Raw genomic sequence first — 18,633 nt, 5'->3', positions numbered from 1 at the left:
TATAGGAGGTCCTCAACAAATGGAAATTTTTTTTGGTTTCATTTTTGGAAAGGCATTTGTTCTGCGAAGCAATATTCTTTCCTGTATCTTTAAAGATTTTTCTAAAACCTCGTAATTCTAGAGTCCAATAGCCTAAGAACACTATCTAGATGTAGGGTATACTGATGGCTGCTTAGCCATCCATTCCCTGTTTCCTAATAGTCATGGTTTTATTTAAGTATAATCCTAGATAAAATAAGGGATCCTGATTAAAGACCATATCAAATGGATAGTCAAAATATCCCCACTTCCCTCAAGAAACACTGTCATATCTAAAACACACTTTGATGAACACTGAATATTAAAACATTTTATGACACTATATAAATTGATTGAATAGAAGTGAACACAAATACATACTCTTCAATTTTCAACACACTAACAATATATGTGACCCCAAAAGGATCCAGCCACGGAGAAGCCAACGGCAAGGATGACAGAAACTATGAATGTAATTTTGGACCTTGATACCATCATGGAGCTGTTGATTGGAAAGTGCTTGGAATCACCCTGGCAACTTGTGCAAATAATAAACTTCCCTGTTATTAAGCCAGTTTGAGTTCACTCTACTATCACTAAACAGACAAAAGTTCTCTGAACAAGTCAACAGTACATCTTATTAAACCCACAAAAAAATCACGTTTACTGATACTGTTTTTATTCTCATTTGCTTTATCCTTGAGGGCAAATATTATTTTATTGTTTTGTTGTATATTGCTTTATCTATATTCTAAGTCTTTGGGTTTCTCTGCACCAACTTCTTTTGCATGCTCATATGCATGGGCCCTTAGAAAACCCTAACTTTTACATATGTTTCTTTGTTCTGCATGTCTTGCTTGAATTACTCATTAATGGGCTGTTAAAGCTGCTTTTATCTTTTGGTAAGATTAGGTATTCTGAGAACATTCTTCTAAGCCAGCACCTCACATAGCCTAACTGCTCATATGGGCTTGATAATACTATCTTTCCCACAAGCCTAACATACCTTTCTCTGACAACAAAAGTGGATGTGTCTTCTTTTCTTTTTGAAAACCTCTAATCTTACACGTTTATAAAGCTGCTGCTTGTTTGGTGAATGCCTCCAACCCTAACTCATTTAGAGGAAGAAATAACTGGACCCAGGTCTGGTTATAAGCGTTAGCTTCTACAAGTCTTCTTGGTGCTATTATGGCCCTGTCTTCTACAATACTATAATTAAGAGTTTTATAAAAGAGAAAATATTTCAAACACATTAAGTGATTGATACAATTCTTTTCAAGGGAAGAAGGCATTTCCTTCTAAGGCTGTCAGTTTTGTCAAGGGGAAAATGAAAAGAAAAAGGCAAAGATTTAATGGGACCCTCTAACCCTTTAACCTTTTGAAACTGCAGCATGTAAACAACTTCAGATTCCAGAAAGCTCATTTAAAGAAACTCAGTATAGGGGCACCTGGGTGGCTCAGTCGTTAAGCGTCTGCCTTCAGCTCAGGTCATGATCCCGGGGTCCTGGGATCAAGCCCTGCATCGGGCTCCCTGCTCAGCAGGAAGCCTGCTTCTCCCTCTCCCACTCCCCCTGCTTGTGTTCCCTCTCTCTCTGTGTCTCTCTCTGTCAAATAAATAAAATCTTTAAAAAAAAAAAAAAAAAAAGAAACTCAGTATACTCTGAAAAATGCAATATGCAAAGCTGTTCAATATCAACAAATTTAAGAGTCCAAACTAAGAGAATATAAAAAGATGCAAATATTTCTGTCAAAGTTTAATACTATATTTTGATTAAACTGAAGAATGTTCATAAGCTCTAAGTACACTTAGCTTTAAGTTTATACATTTTAAACAAGAGAGGTGAGGTAAAGTACACTTTTTATTCTGCATAGTTAATGTACAAAATATCCCCACTTCCCTCGAGAAACACTATCATATCTAAAACACACTTCGATGAACACTGAATATTAAAACATTTTATGATACTATATAAATTAACTAGAAGTGAACACAAATACATACTCTTCAATTTTCAATATGCTAACAATATATCACATTGATAATATGAAGAAAAATATGTGGATTTATTTTTAAATTCAAAATTCTTCTGGTTGTTCATCATGGAGGGGCCTTAGAGGTGAAAAGGTAATCAAGTTACCACCAAAGGAAATGTGTCTGTCATGATCTTGATGTCTCCTCTCCACCTGAGTGAATGTATTACTGCAGTTTAGGCCTGGCTAGAGAATAAATTCAGAGAAGTCACTAAATCAAGGGTTTCACCAATTGAGCCTTCAACACTGCAAGTTAATAGTAGGTTAATTAATAACATAAATTTCTATATATAGTAATAAAACTATTAATAGCACAATGAGTTTGCTACTTACCAGTGGATCTAATTTCAAATATATACTTTTTTTTAATTGAAAAGTTGTATTAGGCACATATGCCTTAAAGGTGACTAGTAATATGTAAATTGACTTCAGCAGTATATGTAGGATGAATAAAATTAAGACCATATCTTAAGCCATTTACACAGATTCCACAAATCCTAATCCATATAACTCACTTACTAGGCTTTTTACTAATGTGATCCTACTCGGATCCTTTTCTTTGTTCCCCCTCCAGCCCTATTTCAGGTTCAAGTGATGCTATAGAAGCAAGTAATAATTTGGTTCTAAAATAGACAGGTGGACCTACAAAAAATAAAATTAAAAAGTCTGAGTTCTAATATTTATGAAAGTGGAAAAGAATTCATAGGGAATACCAAGACTTGTCAACTAGATAATGTATAAGATAACTGAAATACTTTTAATCATAATATTAGTATAAAACAAAATGTTACGATATATTACATTCCAAATTTATTTGGAATATCCTATATTATCAGAACCAAGCATTCAGAGTTCAGATCTGAGAACAGGATTAAATCAGATTTATATCAATTGGCCTTAGGCTGAAATCCCTGACTCTAAGATCAAGAAAGCAGACTACAGGTCACACTGACACACTTCATTCTGCTCCTGAGACACAGGCAGCCCAGAAGCCTGGACATGAAGAGAAGCCAACATATATAGAGGTCCTTAAGGAATTAGTGGCTTTGAAAATAATGAAAATAACGAAAGCCAACATATACAGAGGTCCTTAAGGAATTAGTGGCTTAAGGAAGCCAAGCATTTGCCAGGCTTTATGAGGTTAACAAAAATTATTGCTTTTATCCTACATTTGCCTTAATGAATTTTTTATATTCTGAGATCAAAGATTAGCAAACCAAGGCCATTTCCTGACCCATTTTAGCAATTGGCTCTGGAAAATTTCAAGGTAAGGCTATAAACCAGGGTTGTCAAACTGGCTACACATTAGAATCACCTGATAAAGGTCTTACTCCAGACTGCTGAAATAAAAATATCTGGGGGTAGGGCTGAAAAGCAGTGCTGTTAAGAGTAGACAAGAGAGCACTATTTCATTCATGCCACAGTGCCCCCATCCACCAATATGAATCAGACAGCTCTGCCTAGAGAGGAATTTACAGACAATAAGGGAAAGAGATTCCTAAAATTATGTTTTAGGAATATAACATATTCATATTATATTCCTAATAAGAGATAATAAGTGTGTGCATTGTGCACATAGATATATATATCTATATATAAATTAATATGGGAGAGATGAGAGCTTTTCCAGGAAGGCCTCACAGAAGGGCTAAGGTTTGAACTAGATGTAGAGGCAAGAGGTCACCAAAAGTAAAGCTGGGGAGCCTCCAAATAAAATACTAGGACATATCTATATATCTATGTATATAGATATAGTAATCCAAAAGAATTAAAATGAAAATAACCAGTGATGACTGAAGGTAGGATAGACGTTATCTTCCCAACTGCACGTTTCTAAAGGCAGAAACCTTGCCTTATTTTTTCTGACATCACTTAGCGATACCTAGCATAACCTAAGCTACAATTAGATATTTTTTTTTTTTTAAAGATTTTATTTATTTATTTGAGACAGAGAGAATGAGATAGAGAGAGCATGAGAGGGAGGAGGGTCAGAGGGAGAAGCAGACTCCCCGCCGAGCAGGGAGCCCGATGCGGGACTCGATCCCGGGACTCCAGGATCATGACCTGAGCCGAAGGCAGTCGCTCAACTGACTGAGCCACCCAGGCGCCCTACAATTAGATATTTAAGTATTCAACCAATATGTCATAACAAATTTGATACCTAAATTATATAGGGAAATAAATCTTCAGAATGTAGTATTAAAACATGCTATATTTTAAAGTTTATAAACATGATATTTTTTCCCATTTTGAGAAAAATGAGTAACAAATGGATTTCATAGTAAATAACATGTAAATTTTAAACCAACTTTGTACACAAACTGAAAAGTGAATAAACCATTTTATAAAACAGATCTAGAATATAAAGCAATTTTTCAAATTAAGTTGGAAAACTTACCGAATCAAGAAGATGGCATTCAGTAGTGAGACTTTTAATATCAAATACTGAAAAAACAAAACAAAACAAAACAAAAAACCCCAACTTTTACCTTTTTAAATATCCTTGCAGTCAAGGGTTGTTAGAAATGGACAAAAATGATGAAAAGCTCCCTATGAAATGCTAAGACAAAAATATAGGTCATCTTATGCTATAGCATTTAAAAAAAAATTTTTTTTAAGATTGATTTAATTAATTAATTTTTGCGAGGGGGGGGCACGAGCAGGGATGGGGGCAGAAGGAGAAGCAGACTCTCCGTTGAACAGGGAGCCCAATGCCAGATTCAATCCCGGGACCCTGGGATCATGACCTGAGCCGAAGGCAGACACTTAACCGACTGAGCCACCCAGGTGCTTCATGCTATAGCATTTTTTAAAATGTACTTAAATTTTTTTTAATTAAAATTCTCATCCTGAAATTCAGTATAAAAAGAGTCTTCTATAAACAAATCTCATGCTTGCAATATTAAAGGTACCATGAGTATCCAGGTTGGTGAATATGTGGAGATTTGGGGAGAGTGGTGCATTTGGAAGGTATGGAAGCTCTGTATCCTTTCCCCATACCTTGGCCTATGCATCTCTTTCACATGGTTATTTCTGAGTTATATCCTTTTATAATAAACAGGTAATATACTAAGGTTGGAAAAAAAAGGTACCCCAAAGATGCTAGGTGAAGAACACAGCTGGAGTACATTAAATGTCTGGCCAAGGTTACAGTTTATTTTGCCTTAGTCCCCAGCCAGAACAGCACCACTGAGTAGCAGATGAAAATAGTAGGCGAAACTATCACACATTATACTATAACAAAAGTCCAAGAGCCATTTCCTATTGCAGAACAATCACAACAAAGTAGATTGGAAAAGGCATTATGAAAGAAAAATAGGGCATCTTAAAGAAAGCTTTGAGGATGTGTGTCGACAAAGAGGTAAACTAAAAAAATAAACTTCGGGGAATTTCTCTGAATTTTCACAAACAATGAAGAATCCAAATAGGTCTAATGTAAAATGCTACTTATTTCCAACATGGATTAGTAGCCATTAATAAGTTTAACAGGTATACTTCCAAAGGTCTGAGGAGGACAGTGGGATACTATATAACATGTACTGATTCTTAGAAGGTATTTCTTGTGAATGCCCAATTTTTCAACCTTTACTCTTAGAAACTGGTACCCAGAAGTATTCACAATAATCTATGTTTTAGTCCAAGTTCATTTATTTAACAGAGCCTCATCTAAATAAATTTAAAAGACCTCACCTGACTGAGAAATTTTAGTCTTCTCTTCCTGTAAGATGTCATTTTGTGATGGTATATTTTCAGGGCTGCTCATCAAAACATCCTGTGCTGTAACTAAAGAATGTAGTTCCATTCCTTCTACAACATCTGGAATTTCTTCCTTTTTATTAGTATTAATATCATCTGCCACTTCACCAGCAAGTAGAGGCAAATTCATTCTTTCACTGGGTAAACAATCCATCTCAAAGTTTATCTTGTTTGCATCCTGAAAGTAAAAAATGTTTTTACATTTAATTACCAAAAATTGGAAAAAATAGAAAAAAGTCTTGTTGCAATTAAAAATAAAAACAGTAGAATGACATTCTGAACACAGGCTAAAGAACACTGTAAATCTTACTATCTTGCTTCTTGAACAATTAGTTCAAAGAGTATTATAGCAATGGTATGATTGAAGGAAAGCTTCTCAGCAAGTGTCTATGATATTCCAGTTCAGTGACTGGCAAACATTTTTTTGTGAAGGGCCAGATGCTAAATATTTTAGGCTTTGTGAACCACAGAATCTTGGCCACAACTACTCAACTGTACCACTGTATTGCAAAGCAGCCAGATATAATACATAAGTATGGCTGTGTTATAATAAAACTTTATTTAAAAAAATAATCTTGATGTGAGTTAAAGAACACAAAATGGCACTATGGTTTCAAACAAGACAAAGGCCTTTAAAACAAGAAGTGTCGGGACGCCTGGGTGGCTCAGTCGGTTAAGCATCTGCCTTCAGCTCAGGTCATGATCCCAGGGTCCCGGGATCGAGTCCCACATCAGGTTCCTTGCTCAGCGGGGAGCCTGCTTCTCCCTCTGCCTGCCACTCCCCCTGCTTGTGCTCTTTTTCTCTCTGACAAATAAATAAATAAAATCTTTAAAAAATAAATAAATAAAACAAGAAGTATCATTTTAATGACTGGTTTAGATTTCCAATGGAAATTCTGGGAGTTGTTTATGGAGTTACTACATATAACCACATAAATTGCTATCTACTATACTGGCGTAGGGCTTACATAATTTACTTCAATTAAATCTTGTAATCCAGGACACTGAGCATCTTCTATGTTGTTCCTAAAAAAGAAAAAAGTAGATAATCAGATAATTAAACATACTGCTATCTTTTTACTTGTGTTTTAATATTATCCTTCATGGGTCAAAGATGGAGCCTGGTCCAAAGAAGTTAGTTTTGGACTACAGCTATAGCAGGAAGATGAACTCTTCCCCAGAAAGTTCACAGCCTGTTACCATGCTGCTCAGTCCACCAGCAATCTTTTGAATCTCGCCAAATCCAGAGCTATATACACAGTAGGGAAAGGTTAGAATAAAGCCAACTCCTGGGGGGTCAAAGTTAACAACTCAGTTATTGTGTAGCTGGAGTTGACTACATTACTTGTTAGTTATAGCTTAACATATTCTAATCTTGAAGTCTGTAACTTTATTTCATTAAAAATACCTGTCTCAACCCTTGCAAGTCATTTTTTTTTTTTAAATATCCTATTTTTCTAGTTTTCAACTCCACTTCACCTTCACTGCACAAAGTTATGTGTAAGATGCTCTTTCATGACTATTTTTGGGAATTAAGTAAAAAAATTTTAAAGAATACTTATAGTATCTTTTAAATATAATTATGGATCTTAGCACAAGATAATAAACTAGAGGATATATATAAAGTAAAGCAACTGGCATTTAAGAAATGACAATAAATTGGTATTTTATCATCCAGATATTTCTAGAATATCTAAAATATTTAGTTCTCACAAAGGCTAAATATACCTTGGTTTATACTAAAAATTTGAAATTTTAAAATTTGTTCCATAAAATATTTAAGAGCATAAACTTTCATTTGTTTCCTCTATTTCAATTCATAAAGTGTTCTTTTATTTTTTTGACAACCTTCTTTGCTATAATGACGGAGTATTCAATGCTATCCCATCTCCAGATTAATAATAAAACCAATAGTCTTCTCTTGGCTCCAGACTACAATTTTATTTTCTACTTACCTTAAAGTATCTTTTTCCTATCAGATTCCTGGTACATTTATGTTCCAGGAACAAGGACTGTATAGAAAATTCTGGTGCATTTGTGCAGAGGCAGTCCTCTGCAGCAGAAAGAATAGAGGCAGCATCCAGTTTTACCAATTATAAGCTGAAAATGGGTAAGTCACTAACTTTTCAAGTCTTCTCACTTGAAAAATGGGCATCTAGTACCTCACAGGGTTGTTTTGAAGGTGAAATGAGATAATACCTGTTCATAACCTAGAACCACGTCTAGCGCATAATTCTTCAGTACACATAAGCTCTCCCTTATTTATGCAAGATAGCAATCTCAAGGCATTTTCGATAGAGGCTGGTACAAAAGTGCCTACCTCTCAAGGACCCTGTAGGGAAGTATTGGCACTGCTGTTTCGTAAATGATGAACCTGAAGCTAAGTGAGTTAATTAAAGTCCCAAAGTTTCACAGCTAGTATGCCATAGAACTGGTTTTGAACTCAAACCTGCCAAGCACCAAAGTTGTATTGTGTTTAGCACCAAACAACATTGTATTGTTTCTTTTCTTCTTAGTTCTGGAGAATTTACTTTGCACACCTAAATATAACCAATAATCAATATGAAATTGTAAGCCTTAATTCTCTCATTTAGAAAATAGAAGCATTTCTTACACATTACAGGGTCATTGTGAAATCTAATTAAAAATATAGGTCTTCCATATTTTACCAGGCTAACAATCCGAAATGATATTTAATGTCAGCATCTGTTATGCTTTTTTTTAAAGACTTAATTACTTATTTTTAGAGAGAAAGAGAGAGTGCACGCGTCTGTGCACGTGTATGAGTGGGCAGAGGGAGAGAATCCTCAAGCGGACTCTCTACTGAGCACAGAGCCTGATGCAGGGCTGGATCCCACCACACGTGGGATCATGACCTGAGTCTAAACCAAGAGTTGGACACTTAGCCACCCAAGCACCCCAGCATCTGTTACACTCTTAATAACAACACATGAAAGAAATACCTGTTTTTAGGAATAGTTGAAAGCAAAGTCTCCTTATCAACATGCTCACTTTTGGTACTTTGAGGATCAGGATTCTGTGATGACATAGTTTGTCTTAGATGGTCCATCTCAGCCCTGCTCTCAGACACAGCTTTGCTGACAGACTTAGGTGTCCTAAGTCTTTGAGAAAGACGTTCAGAAGAGATAGAAACTCCTAGAAGATGAGAGAAATCATCTCAATATCAAAAAGTTCTTTCATTCACTTTTCATTATATCCAGGAAGACAGTGCAAGTTCTTCCTATTACCCTACCAACTAGCTTCTTCCATAATATGTTTTTTAAAGAAAAATGCCTGTGACTTTCAGTTCAAGATAGTATTGAACACACACATGAGATTGTTTCCTCTTAACATCCCACTACTATAAGCAGTAAAAGAGATCATCTTAAAAGGCAGAACGTTACAAGGACAAAGAGTGCCCCCCTTTTTTTTACTCAGCAGCTTTTAATTTTTTTAAAAGATTTTATTTATTTACTTATTTGAGAGAGAAAGAGTTCGTGCACACTAGCTGGAGGGGGTGGGGCAGAGGGAGAAGCAGAGTCCCCTCTGAGCAGGGAGCTCGACATAGGGCTCAATCCCAGGACCCTGAGATAATGATCTGAGCCGAAGGCAGACACTTAACTGACTGAACCACCCAGGCGCTCCTACTCAGCTTTTTAAATTTGGACAAAGGGAACTAAAAAAAGAGACAATAATAAACAGAGAATTTTGGAAGTTGTAATGTAGATGAGTGAGTGGGATAATATTTAGTAGACCCCAGAAAATAATTTCTAAGCCACCAGTCACCAGTTAGGAAAGAGGAGAATTAACCCGATTTATAACACAGCACCCTTCAAAAGAATTGGTGTCCTCAAGTATGTCTGGAAGCAGAGATGAAAAGGGAGCTAAAAACAGGAAGATCGGTTCAAAGTCAGTTTAAAGAACAAATGGAGCCCTTTCCTCATTTTGCAACCTGTCAACATGCCACCACCCCGCCCCCCAACCACCACCCAAACCAGAAATCTAGAGAGGTTTATTTTATGAAAAGGTGAAAGAGAAGGTCCCTGGCTTAAGGGATACCAGGTAAGGTTGAGAGATTGGTACTATATGGAAAAAAGGGGATCACAAACAAACTGTTGAGATGCTTAGTTTTTTCCCTCCCACCTGGCTCCTGAAAGGCTGACAGCCAGAATTATATTCTCCAGGCAGCAGACTGGACGAATCTTTTCTGGGGAACCCGGCTAGCCCATAAGAAAAGAATTAAATAGCCTGGTGATGGGTATTAAAGAGGGCATGTATTGAATGGAGCACTGGGTGTTATACGCAAACAATGAATCATGGAACACTACATCAAAAACTAATTTGTAAAGTATGGTGATTAACATAACATAATAAAATAAAATTAAAAAAAAAAGAATTAAATATAGTGATATAGATTCCTAGCACTATGGCACAACTAAATCACCCCATAGTAAAGCCCCCATTACCCACATGCTGCTGGGCAGAGACCTGTTCTTAACCACAAGCAGGCAGTGAATGATCACCAGACACCCAAAGAAAGCCTCCAAAACAAGAGATGGAAACCAAAACCAAACAAATGAAAGTTTCTTGGAACAAATACTGACTGTACAGGGGAAAGAAAACATAAAAGCTATCATTAACATCCTCAGAAAGGTAAGACAGTGCACTTACCAAACTAGTACAGAATGTTATAAAATGGAACATTCTGAGAATGAGAAAGAGCTCTTGGGAATTTAAACCATGAGAGCAAAACTAAAAAATAAAAACAACAACCATGAGAGCCAACATGAAAGTTGAGGAAATAAGGAAGTAAAAAACAAGTACAGGAAAAATTATGCAAATAGTCTATTTACCAGGAAAAAAATAAAATAGATGTTTCTGAAAAGATAGAGAGAACCGACTAAGGAGAGTAAATCCAAGGAACAATTCACACACACACAAAAATCTACACAACCTGAGAAAAAAAAAAAAAATCTATACAGTCGAACATCTCAAGACTCCAAGACTCCTCTAAGAACTAAAAGTGGTTGGGGCGCCTGGGTGGCTCAGTCGGTAAGCGTCTGCCTTCGGCTCAGGTCATGATCCCGGGGTCCTGGGATGGAGTCCTGCATCCGGGCTCCCTGCACAGCAGGGAGCCTGCTTCTCCCTCTCTGCCTGCCACTCCCCTGCTTGTGTACTTTCTCTCTCTCTCTGACAAATAAATAAAACCTTAAAAAAAAAAAAAGAAAAGTAGGGGTGCCTGGGTGGCTCAGTCATTGGGCATCTGCCTTCAGCTCAGGTCGTGATTCCAGGATCCTGGGATCGAGCCCCGCATTGGACTCCCTGCTTGGCAGGAAGCCTGCTTCTCCCTCTTGTGCTCCCTCTCTCGCTGTGTCTCTATCAAATAAATAAATAAATAAATAAATAAATAAATAAATAAATAAATAAATAAAATCAATCTTAAAAAAAAGAAGTGGTTGCCTCTAGGGAGTGACAAATGGGGTGAGAGGGGCTTCTTGGGGGACTTCTGCTCTGTAACAAGCCTCATACAAACCATGTGCTCTGGAACTAAAACTCAGTTTTAACAAGATAGATTTGGACCATAAACCTTAATCTCCCCAGTCCTAAAGGCCAAGTCGGGTACATGAAAGAATAGCGGCAATGAGTTCCTTGGGAAGTTAGCAGCAAGGAGCCATGTTACTAGCAGGAGGCAATTCCTGGGTTCGTAGGAAAAGCAGCTGCTTAGAGTAAAGAATACAAACCAGACCACACCAGATGTGATAGCTAAACTGACAGGAAGGTTATAATATAGTTGAGGTGATAAATTTACATTTTAATGTAAATACTGGATAGCAGCTCAAGTTTATGTTCAGAAAATTTCCCCGTGGACACAGTTAAATAATAGGGAAAAAATATTCGTTCAGCTGATAGGTACCTGAAGAGGACTTGGCCCCTTTCTCCTTGAAAACAAACATCTAGCACTTAAAGCACTGATAGAAGCGTCCACCGAGATTTACAGAAGAGATTACTTCAGCTATGACCTCTCATCACAGGGCTTATAAATAAATAATTTTCATATATATATAGAAATTCAATCTAATAAAGACAACCTATGACAAATAGCTATTGAAAAATCATTAAGAGGGCGCCTGGGTGGCTCCGTTGTTAAGCGTCTGCCTTCGGCTCAGGTCATGATCCCAGGGTCCTGGGATCGAGTCCCGCATCGGGCTCCCTGCTCCGCGGGAAGCGTGCTTCTCCCTCTCCCACTCCCCCTGCTTGTGTTCCCTCTCTCGCTGTGTCTCTCTGTGTCAAATAAATATAAATAAAATCTTTAAAAAAAAAAAGAAAAATCATAAGAAGATCAGAGTTAGAAATCAGTTAGAAAATCATAAGAAGAATGGTTTCTTGAAGTATTAAAAGCTGGTTTCACTGGAATATTTTTAAATCAGGAAATTAGTACATTTACTGTGTCTCATAAAATCTGAGCAGACGTTTTAAATACAAATGAAAATTAAACCAAACTCCACTTTCCATAAGCTTCATTTTAAAGCACAACTAAAGCAGGGCGAGGGTTTGATGCCTGAGATGCTTTGCATCTTAAATTCCAATCCAACTAACTAACCTGAAGAAAACCACCTAACTTCTCATGCTTCCATCATGTGCCTTACCTCTTGGGACCCTGTGACCTACCTCACAGTATTGTGGGGTTAAGTGGTAGTAACAGACGTGAAATCGCTTAGAAAATATAAGAGCCATTTTAGAAGATACAGCACACTTAAAGTAATCTAATCATACACATCCACACATGCCTTGTATGTGAGTGAGTATGTAGTCTATTTTCCAGACTCAGAGAGTTTGTAGGTCTTCATATGAAAACTATTTTTGACCTCTTATACAAGCTCCCATCCAACCCAAATATTTCTCTCAAGGAGTCTTAGCAGAAAAACTAACCTGAGAAGGATTTAACAGGACTTTCGATTCTGAAAAATCCAGCATCAAACACTATTTTATCAACTTCCTTTGGCATTACAAAGGTCGCTGCCTCCGCAGTTTCTTCCTGCTTCATCCTCTCTCTCATTGCATTTTTTATGGCCGCGAGGCGATTTCTAGCTGCAATTCTTCCACCATCATCCTGTTTGGGCTTACTTGCTACCCCTGAGACCACTTTCTTCTGCAAAGAGAAATTATGACATGTATTAAAGCTACTTGTTATCATCTTACAAGAAAAACAAAGCATACAAAAAATATTTAACACATTCATCATACACTAATCAGATTCCTCGTATGTGCTAAAAATGCTGGGGGCCAAAAGGTAAAGGACAAAGCCCCTGCCCTCGAGGACTTCACAGCTTACGGAAGGGCTAGATATAGACACTAAGAATAATAAATGTCATGATACAGACAAAATCAGACGGCTATGAGAGAACACAAGGCTATCACCTAAATCAATCTTCAGAGTTATCGAGAAAGGCTGACAGGAGGTAGCCCCTGAGCTGGAATCACTGTTAGCCAAGCTACAAGATGGAGTGAGGACAGGACTGGGTGCAGAGGACAGCGTATTTGCAAAGCCGGAATCGAAAGAAATTGCAGAGGAGCTGGGAGGAGGTAAGCAACAGCTAGATTATAAAATCCCTTGCAGGTAACCATATCTACATTTATACAGAGGACAAAGGAATAGAGCTTATAGATGATTTTTAACCAGGAGATTAACATTATCAGCTTTGTGATTCAGGAAAGTCATTCTGTCTACAGCCCAGAGAAGCGACTGGAGGGTTACAAGTCAGTTAGGAAGGAGACTACTGCACTGATACTGGAAAAAGATGACAGCAGTTAGATTAAGGAGGAAAAATGGAAAAACAAGAAAGGCTTCAAGAGATATTTAAGGGGGCAAATTGAGAGGACTTAGCAATCTATTGGATGTGTGTGGGGTAGAGATGGTGAAACAGAGAAAGGACTAAAGAAGATAGCCAGGTTTCTACCTTGGACACCTAGTGAGATGCCAATACCATTCTCTGAGACAGAAACAGTGATGTGTGTGCAGATGACTTCAGTTTGGGACATACTGATTTTAAGGTACATGGAGTCAGGATATATAAACCTAGAGCTTAGCAGTAAGTGTGGTTTGAAATACAGATTTGGGACTCATCACAGGATGGGTAAGACTGTACAGGGAGAATGTGGAAGGAAAAAATAGAGTTGAGGTAGGAATGTGAATATCACAAACATATAAGGGATAAATGGAAAAACAAACTGCAAACATGACTGAAGAATGGGCACAGAGGCAGGAGGAAAATCAGAATATAATTTTAAGAAGGAGGGACTCAGCCATGTTTAATCCTGCAGAGGGATTGGATTTTATAAGTATCTAATAATTCAGCAACTAGAGAATCAATACCCTTGGTGATAACTGTTCTAGAGGCAAAGAGAGGGGTGAAGCTGAATTGCAGTGAGTTGGAGAGATAAGCGAGAACCAAAATAGTAGCAACAGAGTATAGACAACTTTTTCTGGAAGCTTGTCTGTGATTGGGAGTAGGGAACATCACAAGTTGTTTTTTTCTTTAATGGAAACAAAGATAAGACCCTTAAACATGTCTAAAAACTGATGGAAAAGAGAGGGCAAAGGAGAAAACAAGGCTAACCGATGGAATGAGAGATCAATGAATAAGAGGTCAGAGGTAAGGGTATCAAGTATAGGTAATAGTTTTAGTTTATTTGTTCCGTGATCTTAACAATAGCCTGTAGAATAAAGTAAGAGGAGAGAGAGACACCTGGTGATAAGGGACGGAATTACAAGGCTCTGACCGAATGCTGTACTGACAGCCATTATCTGCAGCACTGATGACATTATGTTTCCAGGACCAGGTACTCAATAAGAAATACCCACAGTGGCTTCAGAATGTTCCAGCAGTCTTCACTGTTTAACAGATCTGAAATCCATTCATTTAATTTCGTCACAAAATGACGCTGTAATAGGTTCTTTTAATATTCTGTCATCTTAAACTCCTACGATAGGATTTAAAACAGATCTTACTTGGATTACATAAGAATAAAGCACAAATTTAGAAATCTGATTCTACAACCAAAGGTATTTTTCTAAAATATAAAGAAAAACTGGAAACACTGTAAGGTGGTTTGAGAAGCATTCATCTGACCAAAAACTTTTGAGTTCAAATATTACTAGAAACAAACAGACAAGAATGGAATCTTATCATGTTAACAAAGCAAATTTTACAGAGAAAATAAGAAAATTTATAAGATAAAGCATAGGGAAGAAGATAGATGTTCTAAAGAGAGATTGTTCCTCTCTATTCAATTTTTTCATTTTGAAATAAATCACTCAAAAGAGTATATAAAACGGAGAGGTGGCAGAGTCTACTGATTAAGAACACAGATTCTAGAATGAGAAAGTCTGGCCTTGAAAGCCAGCTCCCCCTTTGGCAAGTGATTTCTGGATGTCAGTTTCCTCAACTGTAAAATGGGGAGAACAGAACCCACTTCACAGGATTGTTGTGATGATTAAATGAGTTTATACAAGTAAAAACATGGAACAGAACTTGGCACAGACTACACATTATATAAATTATGTAGTACTACTATTATAATTACAACAAAATGGAGATGCACAGTTTGAAGTATAAAACAAACATGCAGATACCCACCGTTTAGTAACTTAGAAGCCCGCTAGGTGTCTCAATTCAATTACAGCCCCTCCTCCCTCCAGAAATAACACTAAATTTAGTTTTGACCATTTCCTTATTCTTTCTTCAAAGGCAATCAGGACATTTTAAGTAATATATGGAACTTTATTTGTAAAAAGATGAAAGATCTGAAGCTAAATATTTTTAAAGCTTAAAAATAAAAATTTGTTAAAGTAGAAGAGTCTGTATTAGAAATTTGGATATAAAACCACAAACTTACCCGAACAACTTTTTTGCTTATATTAGTATTGTTCTGCCATCCAGATTCCTCAAGTTTGGTCAAATTGTTGAATTTTTGGTTTACATCTTCTATCTGTTAATAAATAAAGCACAAGTTTATCAGATTAAAGCTAACTTTATTAAAATGAAAAGCTAATGAATTTAAGCTTCAATAAAAATTGAGAATGGTGACTTGGACTGTGGCATATAAATTAGACTAAGTCATTCTCAATTTAGTATTCAAATCAAGCTTTTTTTTTTCTTTTTTAAGGATTTTATTTATTTATTTGACAGAGAGAGAGCACAAGCAGGGGGAGTGGCAGGCAGAGGGAGAAGCAGGCTCCCCATGGAGCAGGGAGCCAATGAAGGGCTCGATCCCAGGACTCAGGGATCATGACCTCAGCCGAAGGCAGACGCTCAACCATTTGAGCCACCCAGGCGTCCCCCCAAAAAAAGAATTCTTATGGTAAAATTGCTCACTGTTATTTTTGGTTTTACAAGCTTCCACAATCTACATAAAGAGGGTCAAATATGAAGAACACTCCTAATTTATTTTTGACCATTAAAATGTCGGAGATAGGGGCGCCTATCGAGCCCCGCATCAGGCTCCCTGCTCGGTGGGAAGCCTGCTTCTCCCTCTCCCACTCCCCCTGCTTGTGTTCCCTCTCTTGCTGTGTCTCTCTCTGTCAAATAAATAAATTAAAAAAAAAATCTTTTAAAAAATAAATAAAATGTAGGAGATATTCTAGATGTTTTTGTTTCCTAAATTATACAATGTGAACACAGAGCACAATATGTCTTTTTTTTTTTTTTTAAAACACAATGTCTTTTGCAAATGCTTTCTCTCAGTCTGGCTTGCCTTCTCATTCTCTTGACACAATGTCATTTTAAAAGATTCAAGTAATATATCTACTAGCAGGATGAGAATGTATGATCCTTATCCTTCTGGTATGATCCTCATCTCTACTAGATATCTGAAGTGGTGCCTTCTGTGCGCCACTTTAGGGAAGATCAGAACAAGCTTCCCTCATTCCAGTTGGGGCTGACATTAACCTCCAGGGGCTGGAACACATAGCTCGGGGGGAGGTCATCGCGAGGGCACGAACAAGATGGAGGGCCAAAGACGGAGTCATTGATGTCAGTGTATGATCCTCATCCGTCTAGTATTTCCAATCTCCTCCAAAGAAGTAACCACTGTCAACAGTTTAGCAAACATGCTTCACATTCCCCTACTATTCATTTATACACATATGTACTCTCAATTTCTCTCCTGAAAAAATGTAAATTCCAGAAAGACTCAGGATTACACTTATGACCAACTGATGTTCAACAAATGTATCAATGCAATTCAATGAGGAAACTAAATAGTCTTCAACTGTGCTGGGAAAATTGGATATCCACAAGAAAAAAGATGAACTCTTTAACTATATCATACACAAAAATGAATTCCAAATGAATCAGATACCTAACTGTGGAACTAAAACTGCAATATTTTTAGAAGAAAAAATAGGAAAATCTTTGTGAGCTGACATTAGGCAAAAAGAGTTCTTAGACATGATGCCAAAAATCACAATACAGAAGAAAAAAATTGATAAATTGAACACCATCAAAATTAAAACAGTTACACTTCAAAAGACACCATTAAGAAAAATAAGCCACAAACTAGGGAAAAAATATTTGCAAATAATACTTCTGATAAAAGACAGAATAAAGAATCCAGAATAAAGAACAGTTACAACTCAATAAAAAAAGACAAACCCAAATGACCAAAAGATTTAAATAGAAATTTCACCAAAGAAGACATACAAATGGCTAATAAACACATGAAAAGATCATTAACATCATTATTCATTAGAGAAACGGAAATCAAAACTACGACAAATACTTTGCACCCACTAGGATGGCTCTCCTAGACAATAGCAAATACTGGTGAAGATAGGGAGTGCTAGGAAAACTCATACGTGGTGATGGGAAAGTAAAATGTCATATAATCACTTTGGAAAATAGCTTGGCAGTTTCTTAAAAAGCTAAATGTAAATTTACTATATGTCCCAGCAATATCTATTTACCCCAAGAGAAATGAAAACAAATGTCCACCCTAAGATTTGTATGTGAATATTCACAGATTATTCATCATCACCAAAGTGAAAACAATCCAAGTGTCCCTCCGCTGATGACTAGAGAGTGATGTATTTATACAATGAAATACTACTCAGCAATGAAAGGCAACAAAGTACAGATACATGTTACAACAGGGAGGAACCTCGAAAACATCATGCTACATGAAAGAAGCCACATATGAAAGGCTATATATTAAAAAAAAAAAAAAAAGGCTATATATTGTATTATTCTATTTAATATGAAATGTCCAGAAAAGGCAAATCCACAAAGAGTGAGTTGCTTGGGGTTGGGAGTGGGAATGGGGATTGACTTGCACATAGGCAAGAAGATCTTTTTATGCTGAAAATACTGTACATTTGGATTGTGGCACTGGTTGAACAACTCTGTCAATTTACTGAAACTCACTGAATTGTGCATTTAGAACTGGTAAATTTTATATTAGATGAAACCTGAAAACAGCTCTTAAAGAAAAAAAAAAAAGAGGTCCCAGGAGCCAACTTGAAAAGTCTCCCAACAGCCAAAGTTGGGAAATGATCATCAACAGATGATAAATGTAAACAATACAAACACATCAAAAACCTTCAAATCTATCCATTAATAACACTAAAAAACACAAAACTAATTGGTCACTATTGAAGGATGGTAGCGAACCAACTCATTATGAAAATTGGTAAATATATAAAAACTGTCATAAAGCAACACATCATCATGACTACCTAAACACAATTCACATCCGGGCTGTACAGCATTGGACATTATTATGTTTCCTTCACTTTTTCTCTACTGAATCGTTTTTGCTTTTTATTTGCTT

At 36.7% G+C, this 18,633-nt stretch overlaps 1 protein-coding gene across 1 annotated transcript in view; it reads right to left on the bottom strand.

Annotated features, from left to right (window-relative positions):
* Positions 1–1,664: 1,664 nt before the first annotated feature.
* Positions 1,665–18,633, bottom strand: part of DLGAP5 (DLG associated protein 5) — a 38,486-nt gene continuing 21,517 nt past the window's right edge. Inside the window, exons 13-19 of the mRNA XM_034992953.1 lie at positions 15,703–15,795; positions 12,736–12,955; positions 8,769–8,961; positions 6,774–6,831; positions 5,740–5,983; positions 4,448–4,494; positions 1,665–2,235 (exon numbers count right to left, since the gene is read on the bottom strand). Coding sequence (XP_034848844.1) covers positions 2,095–2,235; positions 4,448–4,494; positions 5,740–5,983; positions 6,774–6,831; positions 8,769–8,961; positions 12,736–12,955; positions 15,703–15,795 — 996 coding nt within the window. The 3' untranslated portion in view covers positions 1,665–2,094. The remainder of the gene's footprint in view (positions 2,236–4,447; positions 4,495–5,739; positions 5,984–6,773; positions 6,832–8,768; positions 8,962–12,735; positions 12,956–15,702; positions 15,796–18,633) is intronic.

This window comes from Mirounga leonina, unplaced genomic scaffold, assembly GCF_011800145.1.
Source record: "Mirounga leonina isolate KUSES-001 unplaced genomic scaffold, KU_Mleo_1.0 Mir_82, whole genome shotgun sequence".
In the NCBI taxonomy this organism is placed as follows: Eukaryota; Metazoa; Chordata; class Mammalia; order Carnivora; family Phocidae; genus Mirounga; species Mirounga leonina.
This window is presented reverse-complemented; position numbering and strand designations above follow the sequence as displayed.